Raw genomic sequence first — 13,944 nt, 5'->3', positions numbered from 1 at the left:
ACAAAGCTCGTGGTCTTGCAAAAGCCGGCTGGCAAGATATAATTGTCCAGTTAACAAAACCGGCCAAAAGTTTTCAAAAACCTCTGCACCCTCTCCTCCTCCTTTCCTAAACCCAATTCTCTCCTGCGCTCTCTTGGTAGCCGCCCCCACCCCCATAAGAACCCTCAGCCTCCACCACTTTTGTTGTCGCCAAGAGCCCGGCCTGTTGAAAGTACTGGGAGCGTCTTTGAGCAGTTTGTTGTGATACGCAGGTGGAATGGTCTGCAAACAGATGAATTCAGCCCCTCCAAACCGAGAGCGGAGCGCGCTGCTTTTGTGCGCTCGGCACAAAACGCTGAATTCCTCCGAACTTACTTGGGGCCTGCCTAGAAAAGGGCCTTTTCTTCCCTCTGCTTGTACCTCTGGCCACACTAAGTCCTGCCCGCCCCCCTTCAGGCCCCCTCCCTCTCTCCTCTGATAATCCTTCTCTTTATTTTAGAAAAACACAAAACCCGGTTCCACGCGGTGCTTTAGTGGCTAAAAGTGAAAGAGCTGCCTTGGCAGAATTCAGCTCTATGAATCACTTCGGAAAATTGGTTCGACTGAATGGCTTTAGGAGGAAAAACGTTTTAATAGGATCCAGGGGAGGTTCTGCTGTTTCAATCTGCTCCTTAAACAGGTGGAGATTGGACCTTCTCAATTATACAAACAGTAAGTACCCGTCAGCAGGGAGAGCTGCCCTGCAAATCCTCCCTGAGCGCAGCCCCAACACAGCAGCAGGACCGCTCCTAGCCTCAGAAACGCCATCGCAAACCAGCGATTCTGATCGATTACGATTCCAAATAGTCCCCCAGCTCATCTAATAGTGTCCCCCAGCTGAGAGCAAGGGAATGGCCAGAGAGCCAGAGGCACCCCCGTCGGGCGCCGAGCGAGGCCCCAGGGATCCAGGAGCACGGTCTTGCTCTTTGGGACGCTTCGAGGTCGTCCTTAGGCGGCGGCAGCTCTCCCCGGACCTCCGACGCCAGCCAAGGCGAGCTCGTTGCTTTTGCATAAATTAATATTTCCCCATTAACAAGTTCCCCCCTCCAAACGCTGTGCCCGCGTCCATGAGCCACATCCTAATGAGGTAATTATCATTTGCGCGTGTTCGGGGCTGGCGCCCGCTCCGTAAATAAATAGCAGTTTATTAGCGCGATGCCCAGCTCGGCTGCGGAGGGCTAAGGGATACTTCGGCAATTAGACCGATACTCAGGAGCCCTTTGGGGCAGCACATCTGGGGCCCCCACCCTCCCGGCGTCCCCCAAACCTGTAGGCCCCCAAAGTTGTGAATCACGTACGGAACTCTTCCTAGGGTTGGTTTGGGCTCCAACCCCCACCCCCTCCTTCTTTCCACCGGCAAAACCATCACGATTCCTCCCCTCCCCCTTTAGTCTCTTCCCTCCTTCCCGATTCGCAAACCGCTCGCACTTTTCCGAGGGGAGTGCGGGCGCCAGTTGCATCCTTTTAAAGTTTGAGGGGCGGCGGCGGCAGCAGCGGCGGCCGGCAGGCGCTGGGGAACACAGAGACCGCTACGGGAGACGCGCCGCCGCCCATGTCATTCCACTTCAAGTGACTTCATGTGATGTCAGCTGAATGTAAAAGACAGTGATCTCACGCGGAGGGGAAGATGTTTGCCATCAAAATGTGACAGAGAAGACACGCTTCATGGCTCGAAACGCATCTCCTTGGCGGTGGGGGAAAGAGGTAAATGCGAGGTGGCTCTCTCGGTCCTCTCTAACTTTGCCCCTTCCCTGCCCAGCTCCCAGTTCGCGTGGTAGAGGCCAGGATGCTGAAAAGGGCTCAGGGGGTTAATTTGAGCCTCTTTTCCCTTCTTTCTTTCTCTCTCTTTTTCCTCTCCTTTCCTTTGTAAACCCTCCCCCTTCTTCCTTTCAAAGTCCCAGAGTAAGGACTGGTAGGTTCTTCTGCGCGGGGTTAATGGGTAGTAATTTGGTACCCTTGGGTGCACTTTGTTCTGCCTCTGTTCATTTGAATGCAAATAGGTGACCCGGGCCCGACAAGGTGCTTATTAAATTGCGGTTTCCCTCCTTGTCTTTCCCGTAATGCAGACTTAGAAGAGAGGCTGCTCCCCGGCCCAGTCCGGCTTGGCTCGGCTCCGTTTGCCATGGCAAGCTCGGCTTCCCTGGAGACCATGGTACCCCCGGCCTGCCCGCGCGCTGGAGCGTCGCCGGCCACTTCCAAGACTCTTGCCTTCTCCATAGAGCGCATCATGGCCAAGACGTCGGAGCCCCGAGCGCCCTTTGAGCCCCGGTCTGGGGCGCTGGAGACAGACGGCGGTCAGGGCAAGAAACTGATCAATCTTTGCTCACCTCTGCCCTGTATGATCCCCCTCCAGCCCCTGGGCTACGAGGTGCCGTCCAAGACGCTACTCAGTTACTCCGAGCTCTGGAAAAGCAGTCTCCGGGCGGGCGGCGGCGGTGGAGGAGGCGGTGGCGGCGGGGCCCCAGTATGCGGCGCCAGCGGCTTGTGCAAAACCAACTGTGGCGTGTGCTGCAAGGCCGAGCTAGGCCTGGCGCCGTCCGCACTGCCCGCGGGCAGGGTCATCAAGCCTCAGGTCATCAACCAGGCCATGGGGCTGCCGACCGGTGGGTCGCTCTACTACTTCAACTACCTGGACTCCGCCGCGTACCCGCCTTCTGAGCTACTCCGTGGCCACCTCTTCCCTTCCGGTCTCAGTGCGCAGGCCCCCGCCGCCCTGGCTGCTCACCCGAAGCTTTTTCTGCTGGAGAACGCCAAGCTGGCCAGCCTCGCAGCGGACAAGTTTCCCCATCCGCCCCCCTATGCCCATAAAGAGCGCTTGCCAGCTCCATTGGAACAGGTGCTGAAGGAGAACTCAGCCCTGACCGCCGAGCGCGGAGGCGTTAAGGGCCACAGCAAACTGCCGGGAGGCGCCTCGGACGGCAAACCCAAGAACTTCACCTGCGAGGTGTGCGGCAAGGTGAGGTCCGGGGTCCTCAGGGACTGGGAGGGTCAGCGGCAGTTTCTGCTTTCCAAGCTGGGGCACTCTCCTGGGTCTGCCTACTCAAATTAGGGGTCTAGTTCGGTCTCAGTTTTCTATTCTGTAAAATGGGAATGGCCCTATATAATGGCCACATCGGAATGACACTAGGTTGGGAAACGCTTTGCAAACTGAAAAGGGCTCTGGTTTCTGAAGAGGAACGTTGTTTAGGGGTTGGTTGTGGCCTCCCAGGGCTGATTCTAGACCCTGGTTCGGACGCACCACATGGCCCCTCGTTCCCCTCTGTAGGTATTTAACGCTCACTATAACCTCACTCGCCACATGCCGGTCCACACCGGAGCCAGACCGTTCGTGTGCAAAGTCTGCGGCAAAGGCTTCCGCCAGGCCAGTACGCTCTGCAGACACAAAATTATCCACACGCAGGTACGTGGGCCCTGGCCCTTGCTCGGCCAGTGGGCAAATCCCCAAGCCTGAGTGTTGGTGTTGGGGAGAGGATGTCCAAGGGTCCCCGGACCCCTTACCCCTTCCTGAGGCCCGTGTCCCTTCAATGTATTCCGAAGTGGCCTCACCCTGTCAGGGCTTCTACCTTACTGTGCACGCGCTCTTCTCCGCAGGAAAAGCCGCACAAATGCAACCAGTGCGGCAAAGCCTTCAATCGCAGCTCCACGCTCAACACTCACATCCGCATCCACGCCGGCTACAAGCCGTTCGTCTGCGAATTTTGCGGCAAAGGCTTTCACCAAAAAGGTAATGTGCTGGGTGAGGCCCTCTCCTCACCTCGCAACTCGGAGGGTCGCAGCCGACGGGAAGGCGAAGAGTGGTTCGGAGAGAGGGAGTCAAGAGAGATGCAGAATCTGGGGCAGCATTTCTTGGGAATAGGGTTTTGAAGGGTTTGAATGGAATCTCTCAGGACCGGGTGGGTAGATTTCGCTGGATTCAGGGCGGGTGCATGAGAAGGCTCAGCATTTGCGAACTGGGAAGGTGGCAAAAGGAAAGGAAACGACAGGAAAGGGCATCGTCCTGTAGGAAGAGATTCCTTTTGTAGCTGAGACAACCCTTTAAATGAATAAAATCAAGCTTAAATCGTCCTGGGAATCCCGAATCGATTCGGGATTCGGAAAAAACCGCTACAGTTCCCAGGGCCACCACCCCACTCAATTCCCAAAGTGCACTTGGATCCCTAAGTGGTGGTTAGGGAACAAGAAGGAATAACTTTAAAAGTAAGAAGAAAAAAGAAAAGAGGGATTCAGTCCAGGTTTTTGCAAATATCTTCGAGGAGGCTGCAGCTGGCCGAAGGAGCAGCCCACAAGTTTCCCAACCGGCTAGAGCACCGCGAGGGGGTGGGGTGGAAGACGCTGAGCCGACCTCGGGGGTGCTGGGGTGGGGAAGGGACTGGAGGCGGCCCAGTGGGGCTTGGCCCTCGATCCAGTTAGGAGAGCCCCGGGCTTGACGCAGACGAAGTTTGACAACTTTTTCATTCGGAGAGGTCGTGCCCGCCTAACCAAACGTCGCCTCCCTTGTGAGGGCACTGAACTGTCCTGGACGGCCCCCTACTCCACTGCATCTCCCCCCCCCCTTTTTTTCCCCCCCCGATCTCCCATAGGGAACTACAAGAACCACAAGCTGACCCACAGCGGCGAAAAGCAGTACAAATGTACCATCTGCAACAAGGCCTTCCACCAGGTCTACAACTTGACCTTCCACATGCACACCCACAACGACAAGAAGCCTTTCACGTGCGCCACTTGCGGCAAAGGGTTTTGCAGAAACTTTGATTTAAAGAAACACGTGCGCAAACTCCATGACAGCGTGGGGCCCGCTACTCCCTCCGCAAAGGACCTGGCTCGGACAGTGCAGAGCTGAGGGCTGCTGCCTCTCCCTCTTTTCCAGCCCCGTCCTGCCCCAAAACAGATCACACGTATAAACTTATTACTGAAAGTAAAAGACAGAGAAAAAATAAACTATTGCAGAGAGGCTAGAATCTATTTATCGAAACCAGCATATTTTTGGAAAGTTAAATGTTTCCTCGATGACTGGCAACAAAAGCGTGGCTCCCACCTTTGTATATTCAGGAAACTTATTTAAATCCAGTGCACTGCAACGTTATTTAATTCCAGGCCTCGGCTTCTCGGGAGGCTGGTTTTAACGCCAGCCTGTCACTACGAGCGCCCGGGAAGAGAGTGGCGCCCTCAGCCATCTTTTTACAGCCTTGTAAATTCTCCTGTACAAGCAACCACGGAATATATACATATATATGACTCAATAAACAGAATCATTTAGTGCGCGTTTTCTTTCCCCCTCCCTGTTCCCTCGACGCGAGGTCAGCTCAGCAACCCCAAAGGAAGAGAAGGAAATAGGTATTCATATCATTTTCTCTCAAAATGAGGTTAACTTTGGGGCTCCAGGCTAGGGTGAGGTCAAACCGATTCTGTCTTTGCGCTTCGTGTTAAGGACTCTAGGATAATGGGCGCAAAGCCTCCACGCGGCCTCCACGTGGTGCCAGGTAGTGATTGTTCCCACGCTGGGGATTCCGGATTTTGCCTCATTGAGTGAGAAAATTAGAAAAGGGGTTAAAAGGAGCGTGCGAGGAGGAAAAGTGGCTTTGGGTGAGCACAAGCACAAAGCAGCTACCCACGCGGAGGTCAGCGGCCAGTTTTCCCCCATTCGGACGCCTTAGGGCACATCCGCTCCTCTGAGGGTGTCAATCCCTGCAGTCCCTGCAGTCAGTCCTCTTAAATTAGAGACTAAAGGTCCCCAACGAAGCCGGAACCCCGGGCGCCCTGGCCTGCGCTAGGACTTTCTGCCTTGTCTACCAGTGCTGTGCGCCCTACCGCGTGAGGGCGCGCCCGGGCTCCTGGAGCTCGCCACCTCCGCCTCCCGCGCCTAGATTACTACGCAGTTAACCCATTTCCTGAATAGCTATCTTCGCCGCTGAGCACGTTGATGAAATGATCTCACGCTTGCTTTCTAAGTAATGACCCAAATTAAGAGAGAAAACAGAGACCCTTCAAACAGCATTACATTAATCATCTAATCATTCCCAGGAGGGGGCCGGCCGCCGCCGCCCCGTTTGATCCGAATCTGGATAATCAAGAGCTTAGATTACCGGCGTGGCGCGCGGGGCCTCCCCCTATACACTTTTAATATCCGCGCGGCGATTCAGCCCACGTCTTCTGGAACAACGTTTTCCAGCGCGAGGAGGAAATGAGGCGCGGGGCCGAGCATGTGTTTCCACGCAACCTACACTGGGCGACTGGGTGCTGAGCCTACGTGGATTTCCACTACCGGTGGTAGCTATTTGGAGGAAAAGATGGTTAGTTCGAAGGACAATCCTCGTTTTAAATTTCATAGTGACTTAAGTGCAGGTTATTTCAACGTCTGGTATACAGTAGGCGCTCAATGCTCAGCATTTAAGAGGCTATAATAATAAAGCACCGCCCCCCCAAGCGTTCTCCATGCTAGACATTCGACACCCTTCTGTTGAATGTTCACAGCACCTCACAAACGTGAGATTATTATTCCATTTTATGGACAGAGAAATTGAGATAGGGCTGCAGGGCTAGACAAGGAGAGGATTCGAAAAGGGATTCCCAAAGCTTCTAGGAAACCAGTTGCCTTCAGTCCTCTTCGTTAAAGGAGGAACCTTAGAGGTGGAAGCTCTGTCCTGGCCAGAGACAATGGTTTGGTCCCAGACCCTCACTCAACTCGCATACCCATTACGCTCTCGGGAAGGAGAATTGTCGATTTTGTTTGCACAGAGGACTGTGACAGCTTCCTCAGGCTGTCGCAAGGGTATTTTTAGCACCTCCGATTCAGAAATAGGAACGTGTACATTAGAATTCCATTTCCTGAAAGGAGAGCGTCCTCGTTTTTTTGGTATCTTCCCCCCCCCCCCCAAGTCTGGGGAGGTGCAGCCAGGGGAGGGGGCATGAGGAAGCGAAGGGGGATTGAAATGCTAGCTCGTTCTGGCTGCAGTTCGCTGTAGAAAGATGGGGACTCAGAGGAATGTGCAGATTCAACTTCGATATACCGGTGAATACCACCGCTCCCAGGAAACCCCAGGATGGGAGAAGAGGAATTAGCGATAAGGATACAGTAATATCGCCTCGATTTTCCCGGAGCTTGAAGGCCAGTTTGAGGAGTGGGCTTTATACGGAGTTTTATAAGTCTGCCTGCTCCCTTCCCCCATTTCTGAGGAATCTTGGGTCCCTATGACAGCCGGCTCAGCCCAAGTTCTTCCCTTCTTGCATTCTGGAAAGGATCCTTGGAGGTCAGACAATGGTCAGGGAAAGCCCTTCTTCCTCCTAAACAGATCCAGAGCATTAAACAAGGGGCAAATACAAGAAATCTAATGCAAGAGAACCCTATTGCCGAAGCGCGGTGGGGAGGTGAGGGCGTGGGGGGCGGTGAGGGAGTTAGATGTGAGTTGACATACATGTAAAAATCATGGTCAAGTTCTCCTCTTTACCTTTAAAAAGGAAGACTAAATATATATGCATCTGGAAAATACTGTTCCTGCAAAGATTTAAATCCTGGGAAACCCCATACAGGGTCCCTATGAGTTAGAACTGATTTGGTTATCAACAATGACAACCACCAAGTAAGAGAAGTTTCTTGGAGAAATTCTTCTGTAGTAAGTTTTCACAGGAGAAAGAAAGGTCACCTATCCTAGAAAAAGTCTTGATGTGGTGCTGTAGGATAAGCACTGGACTGCTAACTGCCAAACTGGCAGTTCAAGCTCACCAGTCATTCGTCGGAAACCCTGTACAAGATCACTAGGAGTTGGAACCTATTAGATGGCACTTAACAATAAAAACAAATCTTTCCAGGTGACAATTCTGAAGAGGGGCAGGGAATTGCTTGCTTGCAAACGAGGCAGCAAATACAAGTTTGGGGTGTCCTAGAAGACCTTCTCTCTTGGACTGCTCTTCGCTGGAAAGGTAAAATAGCTTGTGGTTCCTCTGTATATTTAAGCAGAATTTCTTGTATATCTTAACCTCCTTGGGGTTGTTTCCTCATAACCTGATTGTTACTTAACCTTCACGCCAGCCCCTGTCAATCGCTCTCACCTGAGAAGGTGTTATTTCACATCTGGCAGTAATTGCAGATAAACAGAGTTCTTTTGTATCTGTAGGGTGGAAGGCATTCCTCCTAGGTTCAAGATGTCTGCTTTGTTTAGGTGTGGGATTCAGGAAGGGATTCCTTCACCTGAAAGGGTACTGCAAGGAGAAAAGGAAGCTTCTGCCAGAATTACTAAATACTTTTCGCAGCCAGCATACATCCTGAAGCCAGCGCTAAGTCCTCTCAGTACCATCTTAGCTGGGATCCTTCTTAGTTATTCACCATGCATCGGAATTGATGGGTGAAAGGCTCTGTTTTTTGATTCCGCCCCCCCCTTAATATTAAACTGTTTGAATGACTTGTAGTTTACAATATTAATAAATGACTTAAACAAGGTAGTCATCAGCTGCATATTAATCTTCTAACCTTGATTAAATTGAAGAGGCCGCCCTTAAAAAATATTTTAAAAAAATCAAATTGCGGGGGAGGGGAATCCTGTCACAGACACAAAAAAGCCTCCAATTATCTTTTCCCCTACAAGATGTTTGTTCTGTCCATGACTGCTCACACTTCAGCAATCTTGCCAGCAAGACTCAAAAAAAAAAAAAAAAAAAAAAAAGCCCTCTTCCAAAGCCACAGCCTTGTACATAACAGATTGAACAATCCTATTGCCTTAGGCGGGTTAGAGGTTCCTCTTTGCAAAGAGTGACACCGAGAAGTTGCCAACATCCAGACACATTTTGGGGAGTACTGTACTCGTCGTTCTTGCCTTGGCTACAGAAAAGGGTCTATATGATTCCTATTTTGTCGTTAGGCCCACACGGGGGTAGGGGGCTATATGAGCCTAGCCCTAGAATTAGAGTCACAGGGCATCCAGGTATGTTGGTGGTGAATGGGCCAGGGAAAGGAAGGGATATAAGTTGGGGGGGTGGGGGGAAGGGGAGTGCTGCTGAAGAGAGGACAGGAGTCTTGAGAAAACGCTGGGAAATAAACAACCTCAAGGCAGCTGCGTTGCCCTTTTCCCTGCACTTCCCTCTCAAACGTCTGAGCAACCAGTTTGCTCCTAGAAACATGTTAATTGCCAACGGAGCTCATTAAGGCATGCACATGCAAAACACAGCAAGAAAGATTAAATGGACAAAAGCGCAATAATGAACTGTCAACAATCGGGCCCATCTACGCGACCAGGATCACTCAAGAATGAGGCATTTAGAGGCAACAAAGGATTGTCTGGGACAGGAAGAAAAGACGACCTAGACTTTTGTTTAGTCAACACAATTGATTACAAATGAGAGATTAACAGGATAGCTTCAGATTTTTTTAAAAGAGGCAGAAAAGAAAAGTCCAATTAAGTCCACCGAATGTTAACTACATTGCGTTCCATGCCTAGCCCCAAAGAAATTCTCATTAAACCATCCCTGGCGATCCCTTTTGGAAAGTAATTTGTCTCCCTGATGGAGCAGAGAAAGAGAATCGTGTAAAAGAAAGCGTTAGTTCTTGGCACAATGAGCTTAGGAGACACACTAGAAAGAGCCAAAGGGGGAGTTAATGAGCATCTGACAAACTGCTTGGATTCAGGCCTAGAGAACAGCGATGAAAAGATGAAATTGGCCAACAACTATTCTTTATATCAAACATAAAAAGGCCAATCTGAAATGGGGCTGCTCAAAACTGGTTGAAAGTACAGAGCCCAAGGAAAGAGAGCCCAGGCCAGGGGCCTTGGTGGTCAGTGGGCAGTGTGAAGAGCTCAACAAGCTAAGAACTACAAAATGAGCAGAATTGTGGATGCTCCAGCATAGAATAAACTGCAGCCATAGGCTCAGGCCATTGGAGGTGCCCACCCCTCACCGTCTGGGCGCTTCTTTTATGAGTGAAAAATGTACCAAAATTCTGGTAATTAGCTCTGGCATTCACCAAACCACTCCTCTCTCTTCTAAAGTCATAGGGACCCCCAGGGGCACCATATGCCACCAGCACACATTTAGTTCTTGGACTTTCCTTTCCTCCTCAATGTCCATTCAGAACCCTCTTCCCCAGATGATTGATCGCTTCCTAATGCTACATGGAGCAGAGGTGGCAAGGAAAAGAAGACATTGATCATAAGGGGGCTTTGTGGACAGGTATTCAAATTATTTCTCACAATTGTTCACTTGACTTTAAGAAGCCACCTCATTTTAATGCTTCCTATTTTGAGCAAAGTAGGCCAATGGGATGCATCTCCATGAAATCTATCATATCTTAATAAAATATAAGCATCCAGACATCCCAGTAACAGAAGAGTTTGGTAGTTTACATTGTGTCCAATGGGCCAGGTAAACACAATTGAGGTGTGATGGGGGTTTCAGTTTAGATTACCAGCTAAGGATCCCAGAACAAATTCTCTTGTTTCTCAATGCCTTTTTTAATTCCATCTTTGAGATAGGATGGGCACCATCTCAGAAACCAGAGTGCATCGTTTAAAGTCTTTATTCTAGGTTTTGTGTTCTTACTCCCAGATTCTTGGTAGCAGTTGTCACATTTCCGAGGGGCTTGGCTTGCACTTCAAGCTTTGCTCTTGCTTCATAGAAAAATATATTGGTGTCTAGAAGTAAGGAAAGGAGCTCTGGTAGCATAGTGGCTTACGCTTTGGGCTGGTAACCACAAGGTTAGCAATTCAAGTCCACCTGGTGCTACACATGGGCGAAAGATAAGACCTTCTGCTCCCATAAAGATTTACAGATTCAGAGATCCTATATGGGCTCACTGTGAGTCAGAACCAAGTCAATGACACATAGTCAGACCAGAGTCAGACAGATAACGTCAGACAGACAGACAGGAAGGGGAGGACAAAGTCTATCAATTCAAAATAAAAACAATCATCTAAGATTAAAGACTAGTTCTGGTTTTCAAAGCACAGAGGCATTACAGAATCTAGAAAGCTGGGCTTCAGGAAAGGGAAAAGAAGATAGAACCTTCTTATTTCAGATAAACACAGTCTGATATAGTTAGATCTTCACCAAGATGTCATATCATTGGACATGACACGGTCATTGTTGTTTCTTTCCTTTTCGGTGCTTTTTCAATCCTAGATCTTATTGGGAGCTCTTTTTCATCACAATTTCAGTGTCCTAAAGTGGATGACAGTGAATTTTACAGGAAAAGATGAGATTGGTCTATATGAGCATAAAAAGAAAGGAGATTGAGTAGTTAGGAGCATAGAATGTGATATCAGATCAGCTGCCTTAGACTGTTCACTCAGTCTCTTTACCAGCTGCATGACCCAGGGCAAACAACTTTTGTCTCTTATCCCTCGTTAGTGATGTGGGATATTAAGAGGACCTAGCTTGCAGGGTTGTTGTGAGGATGAAACAATTTTGCACAAATAATTAGAACTGCACCGAGTACATTCCAGAAGTTAGTGTTCATGATTAGGAAAACTCAAGTCTTTATAAAAACAGCATTTATAAAGAAACTGCACGTGTGTTATCGTGTTGGCTCCCCTATACGTATTTATTAGGTACGTTTTCTTAACCCCATTGCAAAGGGGAACAAACTGAACTGCTGAAAGGATGCAGTTCCCCTTAGTGTCCACAACTGGGATTCCATGAAGCAGGAACTCACATTCAGATGATTCTGACTATGGTGCTGAGGTTCTAAACAGTGATATGATAGAAATCACGTAAAGTCTGTGCTACAAATGTAAATTACTGGCCTCCATTTACTGAGCTAATGAGTTAATAAGTCTGGTCTGGGGCCCAGGAATCTGCAGTTTAATCTGATACAGGTGGTTCCCGCTTTATACTTTGAGAATTGTTGCTTCAGCTTCTGTGTTCTTTCCACTTGACTGTGATGTTGCTTTTGAAAGATAAAATATCATCATCAGTTCTTCAGACTTTAATTGATACATTTGATAATTCATCTAACATTTCTGACTTCAGCCCTTCTAATATGTCAGGCTCTGTACGCAGTGCTGCAGTTAAAATGTGAGGAAGGACATCACCTCTACCCAGCAGTTCATAGTTTAGTTGGGGAGAAAAATATCCCCATAAAACTCTTGGCTATGAAGATGACATTGGGCATTCGATCCAGTCTGGGTAGGGTGTGTGTAGTGGACATCTGTTATTTTTGCCTGCTGATCATCATTCTTTCGTCTGGTGACAACATCCAAAATTTTCTGTAGTGCGTTTACCCTTCCCCCACTCTCAGTCCATATGGTTAAAGTGGGGACTATTCCATCCCTCCCTGATGATCATGTGGTCCAGGCCTGGCCAATCAGAGCACAGCATTTCTCTGGCCATAGTTGAGGAATGGGCCTCTGACCCAAGCTGAGCCAATAAGCCAGTGAGCCAGAGCAAAAACCATTCTTCTGGGTTTTAGAAACTGATTGGATATTAATCTGGGTAAGTAGTATGGCCATATTTGCTGACACATTAGGGGAAATCCGCTTTTCCTGAGAATATTAGAGATGGAGAGTGAGAGAAATTGGCCGAGATAACCATAGTTGAGCCCGGTGTGACTGAAGCCAGACAGGCCCCCAGACATCCCTAGTATTTCGTACTGATAGCTCTCTGCTCTAGCCTTAAGGTTCCCACCTGCTACCTGCTGGAAGGCAGTCTTGACAGAGCAGTCGGCATCAGGTGAAGAGGAATGGAGGAACGTGTACCTCAGGCAGCCTAGGTGAGAGGACAAAGAGAAAGAATCACCACAAGGTGATGGGAACTAGATGTGGTGTGGTATGGCTAGGTTTCATAGCAGTAGGTCTGACTTTGAAGTCTAGTTTTGCTTCTAAACAGTTGTGGCCTCTGAGCTAGAGACTTGACTTCTCTGGGCCTCAGGTTCCTTCTCTGCAAATTGAACTTAATAGCTCCTACCACAAGGCTATTATACATAGCATCTGATCCACTGTGGGCATTCATACAAATGGTTGTAATTAATGTAGACTGATGAGGGAGTGGCAGGTTGGCATTCATAATGTGCTGAATGGTAAAATGGAATGCTTCCTGAAGCAATAGATATTTGGGGATACAGAGTACTACCCTATTGGCAGCTGCTTGTTTCTGAGCCTTACATAAAATTTGGAGACATACATGCCAGCAAATTTCAATGTTTACCAGCTGCATGACATTGGGAGATTCCCCTAACATTCTGAGCCCCAGCGGCATCATCTTTAAAATCTTTAACATTATAGACTTGTTGAAGGGTTTATATGACATAATATATGTAAAGTGCTTGGCACCACATTTACTATTGTTGTTGTTAGGTGCCACCAAGTCGGCTCCAACTCATGGTGACCCTGTGCCCAACAGAACAAAACATTGTCTGGTCCTTCTCCATCTTCACAATTGTTATGTTCGAGCCCATTGTTGCTGCCACTGTGTCAATCCATCTCATTGGTGGTCTTCTTCTGTTTCACTGACTCTCTACCAATCATGATGTCCTTTTCCAGAGATTGGTTCCTCCTGATAACATGTTCAAAGTATATGACACAAAGTCTCACCGTTTTTTATTCCAATGAGCATGCTGTGTATGCTTCTTCCAAGACAGATTTGTTTGTTCTTCTGGCACTTCATGGTACTTGCAACATTCTTCACCAACACCATGATTCAAATGCATCAGTCCTTTGGTCTTCCTTATTCATTATCCAGATTACACATGTATATGAGGTGAATGAAAAAACCATGACTTGTGTCAGGTGCACCTTTATCGTCAAAGTGACATCCTTGCTCTTTAACACTTTAAAGAGGTCTTTTGCAGATTTGTCCAATGGAGCATGCCATTTGATTTCTTGACTGCTGCTTTCATGCATGTTGATTGTAGATCCAAGTAAAATGAAATCCTTGACAACTTCAGTCTTTTCTCCATCTATCATGACGTTATTTATTGGTCCAGTTGTGAAGATTTTTGTTTTC

General features: G+C 48.8%; 1 protein-coding gene across 2 annotated transcripts; it reads left to right on the top strand.

The window, feature by feature from the left end:
* The first annotated feature begins 1,479 nt into the window (after positions 1–1,479).
* On the top strand, positions 1,480–5,264 carry FEZF2 (FEZ family zinc finger 2). Of its 2 annotated transcripts, XM_006862099.1 has the most exons (5): positions 1,480–1,722; positions 2,085–2,974; positions 3,284–3,418; positions 3,610–3,742; positions 4,599–5,264. In XM_006862099.1, the coding sequence occupies exons 2-5, from the start codon at positions 2,141–2,143 to the stop codon at positions 4,856–4,858; spliced, it is 1,362 nt and encodes a 453-aa protein (XP_006862161.1). In that variant the 5' UTR covers positions 1,480–1,722; positions 2,085–2,140; the 3' UTR covers positions 4,859–5,264. The 2 variants fall into 2 exon arrangements, with proteins under 2 accessions (XP_006862161.1, XP_006862160.1); XM_006862098.1 differs by lacking the exon at positions 1,480–1,722 and having other exon boundaries at positions 1,997–2,974; positions 4,599–5,256.
* Positions 5,265–13,944: the final 8,680 nt, after the last annotated feature.

Source organism: Chrysochloris asiatica, unplaced genomic scaffold, assembly GCF_000296735.1.
Source record: "Chrysochloris asiatica unplaced genomic scaffold, ChrAsi1.0 scaffold00046, whole genome shotgun sequence".
Classification (NCBI taxonomy): domain Eukaryota; kingdom Metazoa; phylum Chordata; class Mammalia; order Afrosoricida; family Chrysochloridae; genus Chrysochloris; species Chrysochloris asiatica.
This window is presented reverse-complemented; position numbering and strand designations above follow the sequence as displayed.